Source organism: Scomber japonicus, chromosome 9, assembly GCF_027409825.1.
Source record: "Scomber japonicus isolate fScoJap1 chromosome 9, fScoJap1.pri, whole genome shotgun sequence".
Lineage (NCBI taxonomy): Eukaryota > Metazoa > Chordata > Actinopteri > Scombriformes > Scombridae > Scomber > Scomber japonicus.
Genome location: NC_070586.1, coordinates 9,830,381 through 9,850,199, shown reverse-complemented (window position 1 = coordinate 9,850,199; position 19,819 = coordinate 9,830,381). Strand labels below are relative to the sequence as shown.

Here is a 19,819-nt window from a genome sequence, read left to right as displayed (position 1 = left end):
ACTTATTCATGTTTCATTTAACCCTCAAAACGTTTCACATCTTTCATACATTAGGATGTATCCTTAATTAGACCCTTATACCCACTTTTACAACTCATTTACACTCCTTCAGCTGCTTCTTCATCCACATTAAAGCCAGCAATCCAGTTTAGCATCAGCCTTTTAACAATCAGTATTGATACTGCAGTTTCTTCATAAATTGCACGTTCATGTAATTATTTATTATTATAAGAAAAAGTACATTTACCCATTATTTCTAAAATGGTATTCTCATATTTATATTCTGCCGTATCGAGCAGCAGTGTTAGTTCAAGATATCTTTATTTTCATTTTCACTATGCATTTCTATAAAAAAGAAAACAAAATATTGTTTCACAAGAAAATAAATAGTACCAAAAAATGAACAGGCCTGCATAAAAGTCATGATTTAAAATAGTCATAAGCCATTATCTACAAAGTGCATATCATAATAAGTTGCATAGCTGCAGTGAAGTGAAGTGTAGCCTACTGTTAAATTTGATTAAAAACAGGAAGGGGTTTGACACATAGCTGTCCACATTTACTTTTCCTTTTTTTCATATGCTTTTTATAACAATTTGATTGTAGTTGAGTTCACACAAAATATCTCCACGTGACATTTAGACGTCGATGTTTTTTTTTAATTATTATTATAATAAAAACTTTTACAGTGTGTATATAATAGTGTTGTTTGCAGTCATGGCCACTCAAGCAGAAAGTTACAGAAATGGTTACACAGCAGCACATACACGCCCATATAAAGAGAGAGCAAAATAAATGACTGACGTGTCATTTTGACCAATCACAGCGACGGGAGGCGGGACTTCCGGCGTCACTGACAAATCAGTTATGGCGACACCAGAAAAAAACTTTAACATGTCAGCAAAACAACAACCGAGGGGGAGTGAACTTGTGGACAGCAGTCATATTTTTTTTTTTGGAGAAACATTATAGTATTTTTTACCTATTTTGTGTGAGCAGTTGCAGTTCCACCGGAAGGTAAACTAACTCACGGAGCTTTACATTTGACTATTATTAACACTTTAACTATGTAGTGTTGTGCTAAGTGTCAAAACTTAGCTCGTTAGCTCGGAGCTAGCTGCTAATGCTAACCGCTAGCTGAGTTCCCCCTCCTCCTTAAAAAAATGACCTTACTAACATGTCAGTTGAGGGGTTTATCCTCCTTAAATAGACATTAAACTTTATATTCGGTTTCGTCCAAATGTCGCCGATGTCATGTCAGCGTCGTGACTTTCATCTAAACTTTGATTTTTTTGGTGTCTATGTCCGTGATGATGATGGCCACTCCGTTTTTTGGGGGAAGCCATGATCCAATCAGAGTTCAGGGTGACAGTAGTGAACCTGGTGCTACTGTAACTACACGAAACAGACTAATTATATATCCTCCGCCGCTGGATTCATTTAATATCTACATCGTAATTCAAATCTTCTAGTTTTATGTGTTTTTATCGTTCGCTGCCTTTGCTGTAAATGATCTGATAGTATAGAGAGGAGGCGTAGTTACGACACTGACAGCGTTAGGTTATTATAGGATAATAATAATAATATTATTACAATAATAAGAGATGAGAGGTTAATGTTGTGTTTACTATAAGTGGTGGAAGGATTAAAATCTTACTTTAGTAGACGTACTGTAGTATTGTCAGCAAAATGTAGTAAAAGTATCAAAAGTAGTCACGATGCAAAATGGCCCCATATTATGAGTGTCATATCGTGCATGGATATGTATTCATTTTATTATGCATATTTGGTTATAAATGTATATAACATTTTACTATGCACATCTTTATTATGCATGCACATAACATTTTACTTAGCAAATTTTAAGGCACATAACGTTTTATCATGCATGTTTATGAATATAACATTTTAAAATGCGCATTTTAATATATGTGTATATAACATTTTGTAATGCACACTTTTATTATGCATGTATATTACATTTTATTATCCAAATTTTATTGTGAACTAGATGACATGAGATTAAATAAGATATTACTTCATTAGTCCCATGATGGGGAAATTTACATGATTGCAGCAGCAAAGTGAATAGAAAAAAATAGAAAAAAACCCAATAAATAACAAGTAAGTATAAAAAGAATAGTAGTAAAAAAATACAATAAAATAATACTAACATTATATACAAGAGTAATTTTGTTGTTGAGTTAATATTAAAGACTTGTACATTAAAAGTACAGTTTGTCAAATTGTCCAGGTTAGTGCTGATTGTACAGTCTGCATGCATACGTATATATGACATTTTATTATCTGTATTATATATTATCATCTATAAAAATGCATGTAAAACAAACCGAGCATATGTTCTAAGTATAAAATATTAATTTGTAAAGTACCTAGTAGCTATAGCTGTGAAATCCACACCTTAATACTAAAATTGTCAAATTATTAATGAGACAGATACTCAACAGATGTTTTCATTTGGGCGTCAGATTTATCTGATGACTCTTTAATGTGGTCTAACCTCAAGGGTGTGAACAACTGAACTAAACTTGCTAACTGTATATAAACTAGCTCCACCTCCAGCAGCTACACCAGTAACATGCTGCTCTAACACTGATGCTTCACTATTAATAATCTAATGATGTCAGAGGGACCAAACCACTACTTTTACTGTAATACTTTAACTACATCACTCATAATAGTTAATACTTATTTTGACAATATGTAGGGATGACTGTCAGTGCTTTCACAAAATATTTACACAAGATTTTTGATAAATAATCATCAGTAATGTGAATATAACAACTAAGTTGAAAAGTCAGATAATAGAACAGTCTGTTAATATCAGAAAATTACATTTTTACTGTAATGCATCCTTAAAACGCAGGAAAAGACACTTATTCCATATCATGATATGAAATTCAAAATCTAAGACGATATCTTTAAAATGCCATGATATCGGTATAATATCAATTTATTGCCCAGCCCTAACTGTATCACATTCATCTTTAAGTGCTGTTTCAACCCACTGTTCAAGTTGAAGCCTGTTGTTTGTGGTGTTTTAGTAATGTTAGTTGTTTACTAACATTTTCATGGCATTAAAATCCTGTCTTTGCTTCATTCCTGAAGCTGTCTGGGATCTTCCCAGCAGTTCAGTAGATGTCCACCCCTTCAGACACATCAGGTGGTATGTCCCATCCTGGTCCTTCCCCGGGGCCAGGCCTGTCCCCAGGTCCCATCCTGGGCCCCAGCCCTGGCCCGGACCCCTCACCAGGCTCTGTTCACAGTATGATGGGACCTAGCCCTGGACCCGGAACACCTAATGCACCTCATGGCATGCAGGGCCAGGCACAGAGCGAGTACTCTCAGGACGGCATGTATTCTATGCACAAGGTAAAGCACAGAGGGCCTGCTGCTGTCACTGTCTGTTAGTGTCACTGCTGCATGAGAACAGGGGTGTAGTAGTATTTTATTATAGGCTTACTGGTGACTCTTCAGTTTAAATGGGACACCTGTCATCGTCACTTATCATCTGTTAAAAACACAATGTATAGATAAATTGATATATTAAAGTAAATACAAATGTGTGGGAATCAATGAGAAGTGTTGATAACATTCAGGTGGAAAACTGCTCTTTTGATGTGAAGGTAATTCAAGTTCAAGAAATCTTTATTGTCCCTGAGGGGCAATTTGTGGTGCAGCCAGCAGCAAAACAATAGAAATAACAATAACAATTTCATTTACAATTTTAACACTGGCTTCACATTTTGTTTGCTATTAATTGCTTGGCTGCTTAAAAAACCCACAGTTTTGGTTTGGTTGTTGTGTACAAAGACTGAATTTTAATCTTGATTTGTTTTCCTCTGTTTTCAGCCCATGGAGGGAATGAATGATAAGACCATGGCAGACGCGATGCACTTCGGTCATATGAAAGGTGTGGGGATGAGATCTCTCCACAGTGGCATGGGGCCTCCACAGAGTCCTATGGACCAGCACAGCCAAGGTATATTGTGATTATCTTACCCCTTAATTTAAACTGATAGCTGTGGATACACTTAAGAGGCAAAATAACAAGGCTGTCTTTAAAAAAAATTACGATACCAGTACCAATCCAAGTACTCTTAAAGTGATACCATTTGAGTACTTCATTTAATACCCATCATGTGAATAGAAGCATTAAATTGTTGTATTTTTACACAAATGCATTTTGAAAGTCTTCAAATTATTCATATTTATTAATCAAAGAACGCTTGTGTTGATTGGCTTTGAGCTTGTCCACACAAATAGTCACATTTTCTTGCTCTGGCTGTAAAAAGGACTGATTGCAGGTATCGTTTGACGGGAGATGTTTTGATACTACTTGGCATTGATTTATTTCAGTATCAAGCACCAATACCCAGCCCTACAAAATAATAATGTTTCATTTACTTTTTTCAGCTTGTAATAAGGCTACTGTAAATATGAAGTATTCATTGCATCGTAACATTAATCACAAGTTTGCCTATGTGTCTTCCTGTCTGCTGTAGGTTACATGTCCCCCCATCCATCCCCCATGGGGGTCCATGAGCACGCTTCTAGCCCGATGTCAGGAGGCGGAGGAGGTGGGGGACCCACACCGCCACACATGCCTCCTTCTCAGGCAGGCACTATGATACCCATGGATTCCCAGGGAGCCATGTCCAGCATGGCTCAGCAGGGCCGGGGACCTTCTGCTTTCAGTCCGGTCCAACTGCAGCAACTCAGAGCACAAATCTTGGCTTACAAGATCCTTGGCCGTGGGCAACCCCTGCCTGAAAACCTCCAGCTGGCTGTTCAGGGCAAGAGGAGCCTACCCACAATGCAACAGCAGCAGCAGCAGCAACAACAGCAACAACAACAGCAGCAGCAACAACAACAACAACAACAACAACAACAACAACAACAACAACAGCAGCAGCAGCAACAGGCACCAAGTGCTAGTCCTTATAACAGGCCTCCAGGTAAAGAAGATACTGTGTTACAAAGGTTATGAGCTGGTTAACCTGTGGCGTGTGGGTTACTTTATTATGAACAAGCAAATCTAAAGTTTTCTTTCCACTGCAGGGTGGTAAGCTCATGAGTAAAATGAATTATTTAGGATTGTATTTTGTGTGACTTCCTGTTCCAATGCAACATCTGAACAGACTTGACTCTTGTGTTTATGTGTCCGTTAGTTTCGAGCAGAGTTGGCTCTGCTCGATAACCTCTAGTGATAGGAAATGTGATATCAGCCAGTAAGACCCTATTTACATGATAAGATCAATGCTGTTTGTATCACTACAAATTTAACACTATGTAAATTATCATGTTTGTAGAAATCCAATCATCTGGATTAATTTTAAATCTGTATTTTATCAGATTCTTTTAGGTTATTTTGCTCTTCCTTTTGAAGTGATTTTAACATTTTACCACCAAATAAATAATCTGGTAATTTATTATTTTCAGAAATGAAAATTGTCAAAGAGAAAATTAGTTCAAAAAAATACATGATCTATAAAAACGGCAAACAAGAAAATTGAGACAACCATCTCGGCTCAGGCTCACACCATTTATTTAGTTTAAAAATGAAACATATAAGTTTGGTACATATAGGATCATTAAAATAAACTCTTATTTTGTCAAAAGGCATGCAGATGGCACCATTGGTTGGACCCCAGTCAAGTCCCTGCCCCACACCAGCCATGCAAGGTCACAAGACCTGGCCTGATGGTAAGCATACGTGTGACATGTGTGATGTTAAATGGATGTGTAAGATGAACTGTAATTGAGGACTAAAAACCACACTGAGCTGCTTTGATGTACAATAAACATTTTCATGCCACACATGTTTCATATTCCAAGATGTGAGTGAAAGTGAAAGGTTTGAGGCTGATCACTTGGCTTTGCCCAGCTGTATGATGTCTAGACGCTTACATTAGTTTATCTTTGAAATGACACTGAAGTAAATTCTTTGAAGCTTCGTGGTATAGTGTGTAACGATGTCGAAATAAAAAACAGGACCGATAAGAACCACGCAGGCTTTGATGGTGCCGCTGTATTTCTGCTGCAGAAAGGAAAATTGACTCTGAAAAAAATGTGCATTCATCTCTGATTATTTGAACAGTTTCATCGAGATCAGAGGTATCCAGTTAAAATTCACTGAGGTCCAGTTTGTGAAAGTTTCCTCAAGTGAAGGTCTGGATCATCATAATGTCCGTGTTATTTTTCAGTACCTTGAAGTAGCATTGTAGTTACATCAGTATCTGTGTCTAGTGAGTAGATAGTAGACTGTCAAATAAATACAGTAGAATTCATTTATTAGTAATTACACTGAACTTGTGGGATTCAAATGAATAATAAAATACAAATAAATTTGATTGTGCTTCTTAAAGTGCGTAGTTTTAGAAAAATAAAATGTTTACTTTTAAACTTAAATCATAAATTTAATTTCACATCTAATAACTGACAGTCGAATCTCTCCGCATGTCCGAAGGCACTGATTTGATTGTCACATGAGCAGATTGGCTTTGCTCATTGGTCTGTGAGTTTGTGAGGGCTGCTCCACTTTTACCATAACAGCTGGAGAAGCTGCGCCCGTTAGAATAGAAACGCTCGGACAAAATTTAACAATCCTCAATCTGTCATCAGTTACAGGTCCGGGTGCGGATAGGACGGCGTCTGGGTCCAGATCTGGACCATGGTCCGCCTTTTACTGACCTCTGATCTACACAATAACAGTTTTTCAGTGACAAAACACTAATCCCAAATGAAAGACATAATACAGTGGCCCGTAACCACAATACATGTATGCAAATTTGTGCACAATATTATGGTTGATACATTTTGATGCGGTAGTGAAATAAATGCTTAGTTGGATGAAACATTGAAGTCTATGATTCTAAAGAGTTTCCAGTGATTGTCATTAAAGCATTTATTTCCTGGTCGTTTTCCCCCAATGGCATTAAAAATGTATGATTTGGTTTCCGGTTTCCTAGAACGTTGTTGTTTTTTCCAGAAATATTTTTGTTTTTATACATATTTGTCCTTGTGCCATGGGTCTCTGGTGGAAGGATGATGCTGTAGCTTTCATTAAAATTAAAGGATTGATCCTCCCCCAAAGGATTTCTTTCTAGTCTCAGCTGACTCCCACAGTGTTGACATGCATATTCTCACAGCAGTAACAGAGCTTTCCCTGTTGTTCTTGATAAAGCTGTTCGTGGGTATCCTCTGGAAAATGTGCCTTACCAGCGGATCATCTGCTTATAATGATTCATATTAATTCATGTGAATCCCTTGACTTCATAGCTCTCTCATGTTGGAATAATGCAGGGCTGGATGATGGAGGCACACATTCATGAATCAGAAATAATGAACAGCAAGATAAAAAATAATTAATTAAAATTAAAAAAATAAAACAATCTCAAGTCACACTAAGGTCAATTTAAAACTGAATAAATATAGTGTAGTTAGTCAAAACAGCTGTACCTCCTGGGAGGGTCTGATAAAGTAAATTGGCCCCAGCTTTAGAGTGATTTAAAGAAAAACGTCTAGATTGAAGAGTGATGTGAGAGTTACCAGTCGTCCTTCATGGAGAAGCGATAGACCCGTAATGTTATGTACTCTATATGGGTGTGGTGTGTTGCAAATCCACCTTTTAAAAGTGAATAGTAAAATATTAATAATAATTGATTAGTTATCTGTCAATGGACTTATAAATGAATCCATTTTTATGATTAGCGCTGAAGATTTGACCAAATAACAGACAAAGTTTCTGTTCTTCAGGGCAGGGTGGTGAAAATCAAGCTAGCGCTCAGAAGCACCTCACCCCGGCTGCCAGTGGACGCCCCTCCCCTGCACCTCCTCAGACCTCCGCTGTGCCAGCCGGGCCCATGCCAGGCAGCTCAGTGACTCCTCAGCCTCCCGGTCAGCAGGTGTCCCCCATGCCCCAGATGCAGCAGAAGCAGAACCGCATCACGCCTATCCAGAAGCCCCAGGGCTTGGACCCGGTGGGGATCTTGCAAGAGAGAGAGTACAGGTATTTAACACTGGTGTCACAATACAGCATGGAAATAGTTTCATACAGTTTATAGACAGTTCTTTTGCTACCTTAAATCACATTTAATCATTTAAACCAGTCCTGAAATCACACTTTCAAATTTGGGACCCATCATGTAAATTTTTGCTTTAGCCAGCTATGAACAAAGCCTGTTATTAATTACCATTTAATTAACTTTATTTGACTCCTAATGTTTGAATAATTTAGGCTGTTATGCTGTCAGAAATCACTCAAACGTTGTGTTTTATGTGTTCATTTGATTCAAAATCAGCATATTCATTTTTTTAAAGGATGTTTGAAGAGTTTAATTTTGGTAACAAACATCTAATAGTCTTTTTCACAAACTAGCACAAATGTAATATTTTGCCTCTTGTAGCTGATTGAATATAAAATAATGTCAAAATAAGACTGTAGCAACCTCCAGGTCCCACATTTTCAATTTTTTTTTTGCCTAATCTTGTTTTTTGCGCTTAAGAACAAGTGAAAGTATAAAAGCGATGCTATCCAGGAGATACAACAAAGACTTGTTATATTCCACAGTGTATATTTTCCTAATGGTTTTATTGAGATCTTAGGGTGCTTTGTTCATGGTGGATTTTAATATCTAGCCCCAGTGAGGGGAAGCTCTTCATTTAATGGATGGCTCAAACCTAGCAGCTGCTAGTGGTGCAGGACCACAGAGACTTAGATCTCATTTAGACTTGAGTTGTGAAGGAAGTGTAACAGAAATATTAACATGTTGTATCCTGGCAAATTGCTGTTGGAACTTTTACCGAAAAATAACTGGAGGTCATTTTCACATGGGACACTGACATGAGAAATGACTGGCACATTTGTTAAAGTCTTGCTTGTAAACTTAATATTGCCCATGCCTCAGTAAAGGTGTTGTCCATTCATCACCATAGCTCACTGCTAACCCCTGTGGTATTAGCCCACAGGCTGTATCAGTTTCTGAGAACAGGGATGACTGGGGGGTGATATAGAAAAGGTAGACAGGCCTTAATCTTGCATTGGCCCTAAGGCTTGTTTTTCTTTGCATTTGTTGGAGGCAAAAAAAACACATTTTAGTAGAGTCTTGCTACACTTTTGACTAATTACCCTCATTACGTTCCTCAGACTGCAGGCTCGGATTGCACATCGAATCCAAGAACTGGAGAGTCTGCCAGGCTCCCTGCCTCCTGACTTGAGGACTAAAGCCACAGTGGAGCTCAAGGCCCTGCGTCTACTCAATTTCCAGCGGCAGGTACACAGCAGTCGCTAAGTTTCAACATTTAATGTGACTGCATGAGTGGGAAGCTATTACCTGAATTTAGAGGAAAGAGTTTAGTGTCGACAGTGTGTGAGAAAACATAGTCAACTCTAAACCTGAGTTTGTTTTATTCTCTCCTCTCACACTCATAAAATAACAGTGTGGATTTCATGAGCATTTTTTCACACTAGGTTTTCTCTCAAAGGATTGCTGCCAGACAAATTGCTCAAGAGCCAAATAGGTTTAAAGGGTTAAATACTGTTTGGAATAGCATTTACACAAGTTTGCATTCATTTGATATTTTATTGCGATGGCAGGTGTTGCAGTCAGACTTGTAATACAGTATCTTTGGATATTCACCAGCCATCAATCCCATAATACAAATCCAAAATGATTTTTACAAGCTGAGGTTTTACATATCATTTCCAGTGAGGTTTACTCTGTAACTTTTAAAGTCAAGACTTCCAGTTTCTGGAAATACACTGCTTTACCCAAGTATGTGTAGTTTGTATGTAAGTATGCACATCAAAATGACTTTAATATATAATGTGTCCATATCTCCAGCTGAGGCAGGATGTCGTGGCGTGTATGAGGCGGGACACAACCCTCGAGACGGCCCTGAACTCGAAGGCCTACAGACGCAGCAAGCGCCAGACGCTGAGGGAAGCACGCATGACTGAGAAGCTGGAGAAACAGCAGAAGCTCGAGCAGGAGAAGAAGCGCAGACAGAAACATCAGGTGATTTACACTTGTGTTTATAGGAACATTCAAAGAGGAGATGTGTCAGGTGTGGTTTCGAGCTCTTGGAACGAGAATAATACAGTGTAGTTTTAGTTTTAAACCAGTGCAACAGCTGCACTGGTTTCCAATGTGTTTGCCATTTGTGTGTGTTATACAACATCCAATTTTGAATCACTATTATACTTTGTGCTGATGTTTACAGAAACTTCAGTCTGAAAAAAAAAATACAATGAAGAAGAGACAACTGTGACAATTCATCAGTGACAGAAAGCTAAAAAAAAACAAAGCAGCTGCATCAAAGACTCCCTGCGTGTTAAAATGAATTCATCTAAAGTGGATGACAGAAGTGACAGAGAAAGTTTGGCAGCACAATGCTTAATGATTTTTCTTTTGTGCCATGTTTTATGATTTTGTTTTTTAGGAATATCTGAACAGCATCCTTCAGCACGCTAAAGACTTCAAGGAGTACCATCGGTCTGTGACTGGCAAAATCCAGAAGCTCACCAGAGCCGTCGCCACATGGCACACCAACACAGAGCGCGAGCAGAAGAAGGAGACCGAGAGGATCGAGAAGGAGAGGATGAGGAGACTTATGGTAAGAATGAGAAAATCAAAATACATACATAACCTCTTTAAAGATGAATATTAAACCATCCTGAGAGCTTCTGGTGTGATCTCTCTGGTTGTTGAAACAGTGTCAAACAAACAATTTAAACATCAGTCATTTTAATTTGTATTTATTTTGCAGATACTATCACATTATGTCTCCAGTCATATTCCCCAATTAGAGATATACTCATATTAGTGTATCTATCAATGTAAGACACATCAAACCTTAACATATTTTATAGTGTTTCAGTACAAAATCACTGCTACTTAATTAACAATTGATTTTTTTGACTGACAACTGATTTTAAATGCAATGCAGGAACAGTATGTCCTATCTTAATAATGCACATGCATAGTTACAGTCACAATGTTCTGTCCCAAATCCAAGACCTGAACCAGGGAATCTTTGGGTACTTTTGTTCCTTTTTTGTTTTTAAATACAAACTCTGTACACCTCACTGTGAAGAAGTAGTTGGAGTCAATCTTAGGTGTTAGATAACATGACCAAACGTCTAAAGAGGAGTAGTTCAAACACACATTTTTTTTATTGTCTTGTGCAAATCCAGTTAATAATAATACTGAGCTGTGGATTGTGGAGTTGTCACACATTTCCAATACCAGATTTGATTGAAAAGGTCATTATTGACACCAAACTGATCCAGTATATCTGACTGATGCAAGCTAAACCACACTAAAGCTGTGCTAATCCTTCAAAGACAAGGCAGCTTTATTTATATAGTGCTTTTCATACACAGGGGCAACTTAATGTGCTTTACATAAACACTAAATATCAGATGATTTAACATTAATAATTGGAAGCATAAAAAAACCCAAATTATAATTAAAAGACAAAAAAAGTATACAGTAAAAATTGGAAACATTAAAACATACAATAAAAGCATAAAGTGTTCACCAACTTTGTTTTGGATGATCATTATCAAGCTATAGATAATATTTTGGGTATTTTTTTAATCAGTATATCTTAAAAGGCTCTGGTCGTCTTCCAACATTTACTCTCATGTCACCGCCTCCCTTCCCCAGGCAGAAGATGAGGAAGGCTATCGAAAGCTGATTGACCAAAAGAAGGACAAGCGTCTGGCGTACCTGCTGCAGCAGACAGACGAGTACGTGGCCAACCTCACCACCCTGGTGTACGAACACAAAGCCGCCCAAGCTGCCAAGGAGAAGAAGAGGAAGAAGAAGAAAAAGAAGGTAGACCTTGGTGAAGTGGAGATGATTCACAGGATGTTGCTTCATGCTAACGGTGTCACATCTGTATTCAATTGGTTTCTGAAGGTTTTAACTTGATATTGGTGTTTTTAAAAAAGCATTAATCATGAAAAGACCAAAACCACCATGTCTCACACATATATGACATCATATTTATTGGACTTCAGCCAAAGCAGTAAATTACTTAAGATTTTAAAGTGGTGTGGGGGCGCATATCATTATACAAAGTCCACCCAACCCTCCTTTGGACGCAGACAACTGTGACATTAATTATTCATCATGATCACCGTTATCTCACGGTTCATTATTTGGAATGAACCATGTGGATAAGATGGGCCCCTTGTGATTTTAAGCTTTTAAAACGGTCTTAAACTCAGTGACACGATGAGCCGAGTGAACACGCTATCCCACATCATTTCACACTTGTGAGAGAAGTGGAACTAATTAATGAACTCCTCATCTGGTGTCGTCTTTAACTGCGATGAGCACCTGCAGACTCTCAGAGGCCTCACAGTGATGTTTCAGTCACCACATACTGAGTCATTTCACTCACTTCAGAGAGAGGGAAAGCTCTGTTTGACCCTCTGCGCTGTGTGTCTCTATATCATCCTATATTTTAGAACACATCCTGCTCCGATATAAAATAACATTGTTTATAATGTGTCAGCTTAATGGGTTTATGTGTTTTATGTCTAGAAGATGGATGGAGATGGAGAGGGCACCAGTGCAATTGGACCTGATGGAGAAGTAAGTTATTGGATGCTCACATATGCTGCATGGGGCTGTGTCTGATAGTGTCAGTCCAATAGGATTTGACTGTTCAATATGAAGATTCACCTATTCAGACCTTAAAAAAATAAATAAATAACTAAATTCATGTACACTATCTGGCAGAAAATCCATTGGTGTGAGTTTCAGTGATGATTTTGACCAAATAAACATAGTCAAGATGTCATTTGACTCTCTCGCCGGACTTCTGCTTCTGTGGACAAGTCGACTGTCGAGTGAGAAGTGTGGAAGCTGCAGAGAGTGTGGATGAACTGTTGTGCTTACATGAGATTAGATATTTAGTTACGCTGCCGTGAATTTGGAGGGCGAAGCTTCTGAAGGAGCAGAAAGGCAGGGGTGTATTTGTTTGGGTGTTTAGTTCAAATACCAAAACAATCTTTCTCCAGAATGACTGACTCTACCTTTTAATGTTCCCCGTCCCTTCCTCCCTTCTTGGTAATTTTAACATTTATCTCTGTAGGATGGCTCTACTGTATGTCTAAATTGAAACATACTACAGTGATACTTACTTCTTTCCTGCGTTATATTTTGCCTTCTGTAAAACCTAACATGCACTTTACCTCAGTCTTCAAATGTGCTCTGACACAAATGAAAAAAATAATCTGAATGAACATCACACAATAAGTAATGATCCTTTTAGAGCCATACTGAACATTAGGTGAGAGTCCAACCAAAGCAAATTGACCCTTCTATAAACAATGCACCAAAAACAAAAAGAAAAGCTGCAGTGCCTGTTCTCCTTCATAGCTTCCCACTGCTTTTAGTTGCATTCTCCTCCTCTGTCTCTGTCAGTAATTGGATATGCTAAAACCTTGATGGCCAATTTTGGAAGAAACACTTGTTAATATCCCAGCAGTCGTTTATCTGTAATAGGGGCTGTGGAAGTCCCAAATGTTGGATTCAAATGAGAAGGGGGTGATAAAGGGCTTATTAGAGCTGGGATTTATTATTCCTGATTTATTTTTATTTTTTTTCAGTACCATTTAAATTGATGAATCAGTGAAGCAAAGACAGAACTTAAATTCAAGTTAATCTGAGTTGGAATACACACAGGAATATTTCCCATTTTCCAGATAATAGCGATGCCATTTTAATTTCTCAGTAACGACTTCCCACCTCCAGCTTACTTTCTACATGTGTGTATTTTTTTAAATTTTCTTGCAGGCAGTCTTAGAAACAATTCATCCTGATTTGTGGAGTGTAATAATCCAGCTTGTGAAGGGGAAAAGAAAGCAGCATTAAACCAGATGTATTATATTAAAATGAAGTTATTTATTGCACAGATTGGTATTTTATATTAATAAATGACAACAAAAGAGGTAAAAGATGAACTATAAATGAAAAACAGCCAGTGGGTGCTGCTTAAATGAAATAAATATACATAATGAAAAGAGGACTCCATCTAACTCAAAAGTTGCTCAATTTAAGAATAATAAAAAAGAACCATTTATCTATATCGGACCATATGAGTTCAATTTTATTCATGCATTCAACTTGTGATTTGTTTGTCTTTTAGCCAATGGATGAGAGCAGCCAGATGAGCGAGCTGCCAGTCAAAGTGATTCAGACGGAGACGGGGAAAGTTTTGCAGGGAACAGATGCTCCCAAATCCAGCCAGCTTGAGGCCTGGCTCGAGATGAACCCTGGGTGAGTGAGGCTCATTATTGACACACCTTTAAAAGGAAAGTGATGCTATTATTTAACTTTAAAGTACTTACTTTTAATGTACTTGATGGTGTTTTGGAGTTTTTTGGCTTCTCTCATTAAAAGCTTCCCATTATTTTTTGTTGCCACTGCAAAAAAAAAAACATATGCTCTGATTTGATTATAAAGTGTTTAATTAAGTCTGTAGGATATTGTAACTCTGCTTTGTATTTGCTTAGTTCCTTCTCTCTTTCCTTTTCCTTTTTAAAACCAGGTACGAAGTTGCCCCGAGGTCAGACAGCGAAGAGAGCGGCTCAGAGTTTGAGGAGGAGGTCAGTGACTTTTCTTATTAATGAACTGTCAGAGTTTTTAATGAGCCATCTCCTGCAATTTTTCAAATTATGCAGATTTTACAAAAAGGGGGATTTAATATACATCTCAGTCCAACTCAAGCACACACGCTAAATACACGCATCAGAATCCACCAGGGGGCTGTAGCTGTACGCGCTTCACTGATGCTATTTCTGATTATTTAATATTAAACACCGTCAGATCTGTTTGTGTGATATCTCTGTGCTGTTATTATCATGTCAAGTATGCTTTCACTCACGCACACTCACTCACTCACTCACTCACTCAAGTGGTATCAACTTCACCTTATAAGGATGAAGAGGAGATGGCCAAGGCAGAAACAGAGGAGAAGATAATCGATCCCAATGGAGTTGAAGTGTTTGTGACGGCGGCCAAGCACATTATCGAGTATTGTATTCCTTCCCACTATCCAAATATCTCAGATCTACTTGGAAAAGTGCATTATTTTGTCTCTGCTTAGAAGTCCTAACTTTTAAAGCCAGTTTTTGACATATCTGAAGCTTAGTGTTTCCTAGTTGGTGTATACTTTAATGAAGTGGAATTATTTAAAAAGATTCTTTTCATTAAACATTACAAAAAGAAATGAATTAAAAGAGTAAATCTTTCAAAATTGTGAAAACAGGGCTCTGCCTGAGGAGATAAGAGCTGTGCTCCAGCTGAGCTCTCAGCGTAGACTTAGCCTTGAAACTGATCATTAAAATCTAAAGAACTCAGTTCAGTCTGGTCTGGTTCGGCAGGTTTCAAATGGTTCTGTTTCTTACTTTCAGGTCCGCCAAGCAAGATGTGGATGATGAGTACAGTGTTCCTACGGGACAAACCAGCTCCCAGTCTTACTACGGTGTTGCTCATGCCGTCATTGAGAGAGTGGAGAAGCAGTCCACGCTGCTCATCAACGGCTCCCTCAAACATTACCAGGTACACACACACACACACACACACACACACACACATCTGCACTTCCTCTTGTTTTATAGACTTCAATATAGAACTTGGGTTGTTGTTATTCTCTATGTGTTATTTTATCCACTGAATCTTTTGCAGAGTGAATGTTTATCACCTTTCTTCCAACAATCTTTTAATATACGACTCAAACAAATTCACATTTTCATTTTTGCGTGGTGAAAACACATAGGAGCCTTCTTTCAAATCTGACTTTTAAAACAGCAGATGCATTTGACACCTGACAGCTTTAAGTGTAATATAGATTGCTGTAATGTTCACTATACAGTACAGTACTGTGCAAAAGTTTTAGGCACTAAAAGTAAAGTGAGATTGCTTCTAAAGTAATGCCATGAATTGTATTTCTTCATTAATTGGCTTCATCAGCACCAGTTCTCGGTACAACTGAACACAGTTTTTATCAGAAACAGAAGGTCATAGGTTTGAACCCCGACTCCTCTCCTGTCCGCATGTCCAAGTGTCCTCGGGAAACATACTGAACACCAAATTGCCAATGAAGGTTGTGTCAGTGGTTGCTGCCATTAGTGTGAGTGTGTGTGAATGGGAGAGTGAGCAGTAGGTAAAGCATGGTGAGAAAAGTTTCATAACACTGGTGTTTCTGGTTACAGATGACCCTTAATATCTATAGAGTGCTTAGTTTGATATTTAACGTAAGACTTCTGTCAGTGGGCAGAGGCCGGGAGAGCTTCTGCAGAAAATCAATTGTCATTAAATTATATATGTTGAGGGTCAGACAACAATATAACGAAATGTAGATGGCACTCCCTGAGGCGTAAAGACAGATACATGTGTTTACAGCAGAGAGAAGAAGAGAGGACAGACTGCTCATTGATAACACTCTTAGTATTTTACAAATTAGAGTTTTTCTTTTTGATGATCGTCGGCTCTGACTAGATTGGCCAAAACGGCGCTATGGGTGGTTGGCAAGTAATGTAATCAGTTCATGCCCCAACACTGTAGAACCTAGTGAGCAGCAGAAAAACAATGTGTTATAAATGCATCCTTTTACCATTTTTACCATTTATTCACAGATGGACTTGATGATATTGAGACGAGGGCTCAGTATCTGTACTATCTATTGTATGAGTTGTTGTTCTTCATGTTGATGAAAATAGTTCTTTATGATTCTGGCTGTTTGTTTGGCTTCATTGTGAAATTTGGGACTGATCAGAAGCCCTCCTGATTGTATTACATTATGGATAAGAATCTAAATATCTAAAATATCAGTACTGCACTACTACTGATTTCTAGATGATGAGATAAAATATACAGAAAGACTCGTTCTTCATTTTCCGGTGTAGCGCCGAGCTTGTAGTGCTGCAATATCAACATGTGTTTTGGGTTATTTTGAAGTGTTTCCTTCACTAGTTGAGTGAAATCACAACAAAAGTTATCTCAAGGCACTTCTCACGTAGAGCAGGTCTAGAAGGTACTCTTCAATTTTGTTATTTGCATCTTGGTTGCATAGTGATTAACTGAGATTCCCTTAATTCGACTTCATTTGAGAAAATTACAGTCATCTGTTGCACAATGAGTCAATTATTATAATCAACTAGTCAATTGACAACAATTTATATAATTGCTTCATCTTTTAAATCATTTCTTTAGAGCAAAAAATTCACTCATTCCAGCTATTCACCGATTTTCTTTGACTTCTGTGAGAGTAAACAGAATATCTTTGAGTTTCTGATAGTAGAAGCTATTCAGAGACGTCACCTTGGGCTCTTGACAGTGATCGGCATTTTCAGATTTTTTATAGACCAAGAGATTAATCATGTATTAGTAGAAACCTCACCTAACTGCCTTATGTTTAAAGGCATCTCTAGTTCTCCAGTAGAATAATCCTGAGAAAAATGGCAAAATAGGACGATGACTTTAGCCTCCTCTAATTTGTGCTGCAACCACATTGTTTTCCTGGATGACATCATAATCTGACCTTTACTGCAGTGAGTAAGGATGGCAGTGAGGGATAGCTTAAAGCTAGAGATAGGGAGCTGGCAATTGGGTGCAGCTTACATTTCTTTTTCTGCTAATCAGGTTGCAGTCGTAGCACTCCTCTGATATATGGTGTGCCAAACTTTAAAAGAGATATGGTGGCAGCTCCCAGGGGGAAATTGGCGAGGTTTCCATGGTGCAATAATTGGACCAATTATCTGTAGCGCCAAAAGCAATCTGTGCAACAAAACTGAGTTGGCAACCAGAATTTAGACAAAATTACACATTTAAATAAAAATAGTGCTCAGTTCATCATGTCTTGTTAATTTTACCCACTCCCAACCCTTTTCTGGGAGGCATTCAGATAACTAACATACAGTTGGTAATTGGTTGGTGGTCCCCTTTTACTGCTGATGCTGCCCCTTCTGCCCTTTCCTGTTTCTCCACACTGTCTTTTACTGATTGTTTTCTCTCCAGGCCTCAGGGAAGCTTCATAGCTGATAACACAGTCAATGCTTTTCTACTACACTTGAATCCCTTAGGATATAAAATGCCAAAGTGGAAATGGTATTACTATAAAAAGCAATAAATTAACTCCTGTAGACACATATAAAGGTTGGTGAAGTTACAGTTAGAAAGGCAATTTTGCCCTGAAGAAGGTCACAATTAATAGTGACAGGAGAAACTTAGGAGATAGAATGGGCAATTATATTATATTATATTATATTATATTATATTATATTATATTATGTTATATTATATTATATTATAATATATTATATTACATTATATTATATGCAGTTTTTGTCCCTTTTTACATTCAGACATTCATGCCTGCCTTTTAAAATAATATAACACATTTAAATGTAAAAAATGTGTTTTCTCTTTGATGTATAATTAGACATGCAACATGTAATTGTCCTCGATATGGCACATTATTGTTCAGTGTGTCTTCTTGTCTTTGTGTACAGAGGGAGAACAAATGGTACATGGTGAGTAATATATTCGCTGTGAACCTATTTTCATGCATGCCTTTATTTCTCTGTGTGTCATCCAGATCCAGGGCCTGGAGTGGATGGTGTCCCTATATAACAACAATCTGAACGGCATCCTGGCTGATGAGATGGGCCTCGGCAAAACCATCCAGACCATCGCCCTCATCACCTACCTGATGGAGCACAAGAGGCTCAACGGTCCCTATCTCATCATCGTTCCTCTCTCGTCAGTACCCCCTCAGCTGGCATCCATCAACGCTTTTATCACGCAGTGTTATGACAGCCCCCAAAATATTTTTAGCAAGGGATTTAGGCTATGTGCACAGTGTTGGAAATTACTCAGGGAAATCATTTTAAATTGAAATACAGCACTAGTCAAAAGTTTGGACACACTTTCTAATTCAAGTGGATGGGAAGGGGTGTCCAAAAGAAAAGAGTCTGATTGAGACAGTCCTGCACCTGTTTGCTCAAATAAGAAATATGGGTGCAAACTTGATGTTAATGATAATAATAATACTAATAATATAAATAATGCAGTTTATTTGCATTGCACCTTTTCAAACAGATACAAGTATTACATTAAAAATCTAAAGTAATATTTATTAAAATATAAATAAAATCTAAAACGTGCAGTATACAAAAATATGGAAAAAGGAAGCAGTGAGGCCAAGATTAGGAAAAAAACATGATGTCTACAAAACAGCAGTGAGTTATTGCTCGGAAAATATATTACCTTACCTGCCAGTACAGTCTGACATCCAATTTGATTTAAACTGATAGATAAAAAACTTAGTAGGGTTAGAGTTAGGGTTATTAGTTATCTTGTGCTGCACTAAACTTTCCAATGTGGAAATAAGTCATATGAATGAATGAAGACATTAAAATATTCCAACAGTTGATATTTATTGTTAAGTGTACGTTTCAAAATGATCTGTATCAGGTCAAAATTAAATAGTTTTAACAGTTTTAAAATGTTGTTGGCAGTCTCTTCACTCATTCTTTTAACTTAATGACATGAGTGATTTCTTCAAAGTTCTTTAAACAGCACTTCAGCTTTAACCTTTTCTCCATGTTGGCCATAGTGCTGATGTTTGGTGCATGTTAACTCCCCTAAAAGACAAAATAAGTGGGTTAAAAGTGGGGTCTTTTCTTCTTCTTTAAACACAGAAAGTAAAATCACCTTCAGGACTCCTCAGGATGTTTACCTTGTTTAGATTTAGAAAGCTCTGTGCTGTAGTTGAC

The 19,819-nt window shown here is 37.7% G+C and overlaps 1 protein-coding gene across 1 annotated transcript in view; it reads left to right on the top strand.

The window, feature by feature from the left end:
- Positions 1-914: 914 nt before the first annotated feature.
- The window catches only part of smarca2 (SWI/SNF related, matrix associated, actin dependent regulator of chromatin, subfamily a, member 2), a 55,939-nt gene continuing 37,034 nt past the window's right edge, over positions 915-19,819 (top strand). Inside the window, exons 1-16 of the mRNA XM_053324799.1 lie at positions 915-1,017; positions 3,130-3,393; positions 3,874-4,003; positions 4,527-4,979; positions 5,644-5,727; positions 7,780-8,032; positions 9,170-9,296; positions 9,867-10,040; positions 10,465-10,638; positions 11,694-11,864; positions 12,579-12,629; positions 14,188-14,318; positions 14,590-14,647; positions 14,980-15,074; positions 15,455-15,602; positions 18,640-18,803. Coding sequence (XP_053180774.1) covers positions 3,160-3,393; positions 3,874-4,003; positions 4,527-4,979; positions 5,644-5,727; positions 7,780-8,032; positions 9,170-9,296; positions 9,867-10,040; positions 10,465-10,638; positions 11,694-11,864; positions 12,579-12,629; positions 14,188-14,318; positions 14,590-14,647; positions 14,980-15,074; positions 15,455-15,602; positions 18,640-18,803 — 2,447 coding nt within the window. The 5' untranslated portion in view covers positions 915-1,017; positions 3,130-3,159. The remainder of the gene's footprint in view (positions 1,018-3,129; positions 3,394-3,873; positions 4,004-4,526; positions 4,980-5,643; positions 5,728-7,779; positions 8,033-9,169; positions 9,297-9,866; positions 10,041-10,464; positions 10,639-11,693; positions 11,865-12,578; positions 12,630-14,187; positions 14,319-14,589; positions 14,648-14,979; positions 15,075-15,454; positions 15,603-18,639; positions 18,804-19,819) is intronic.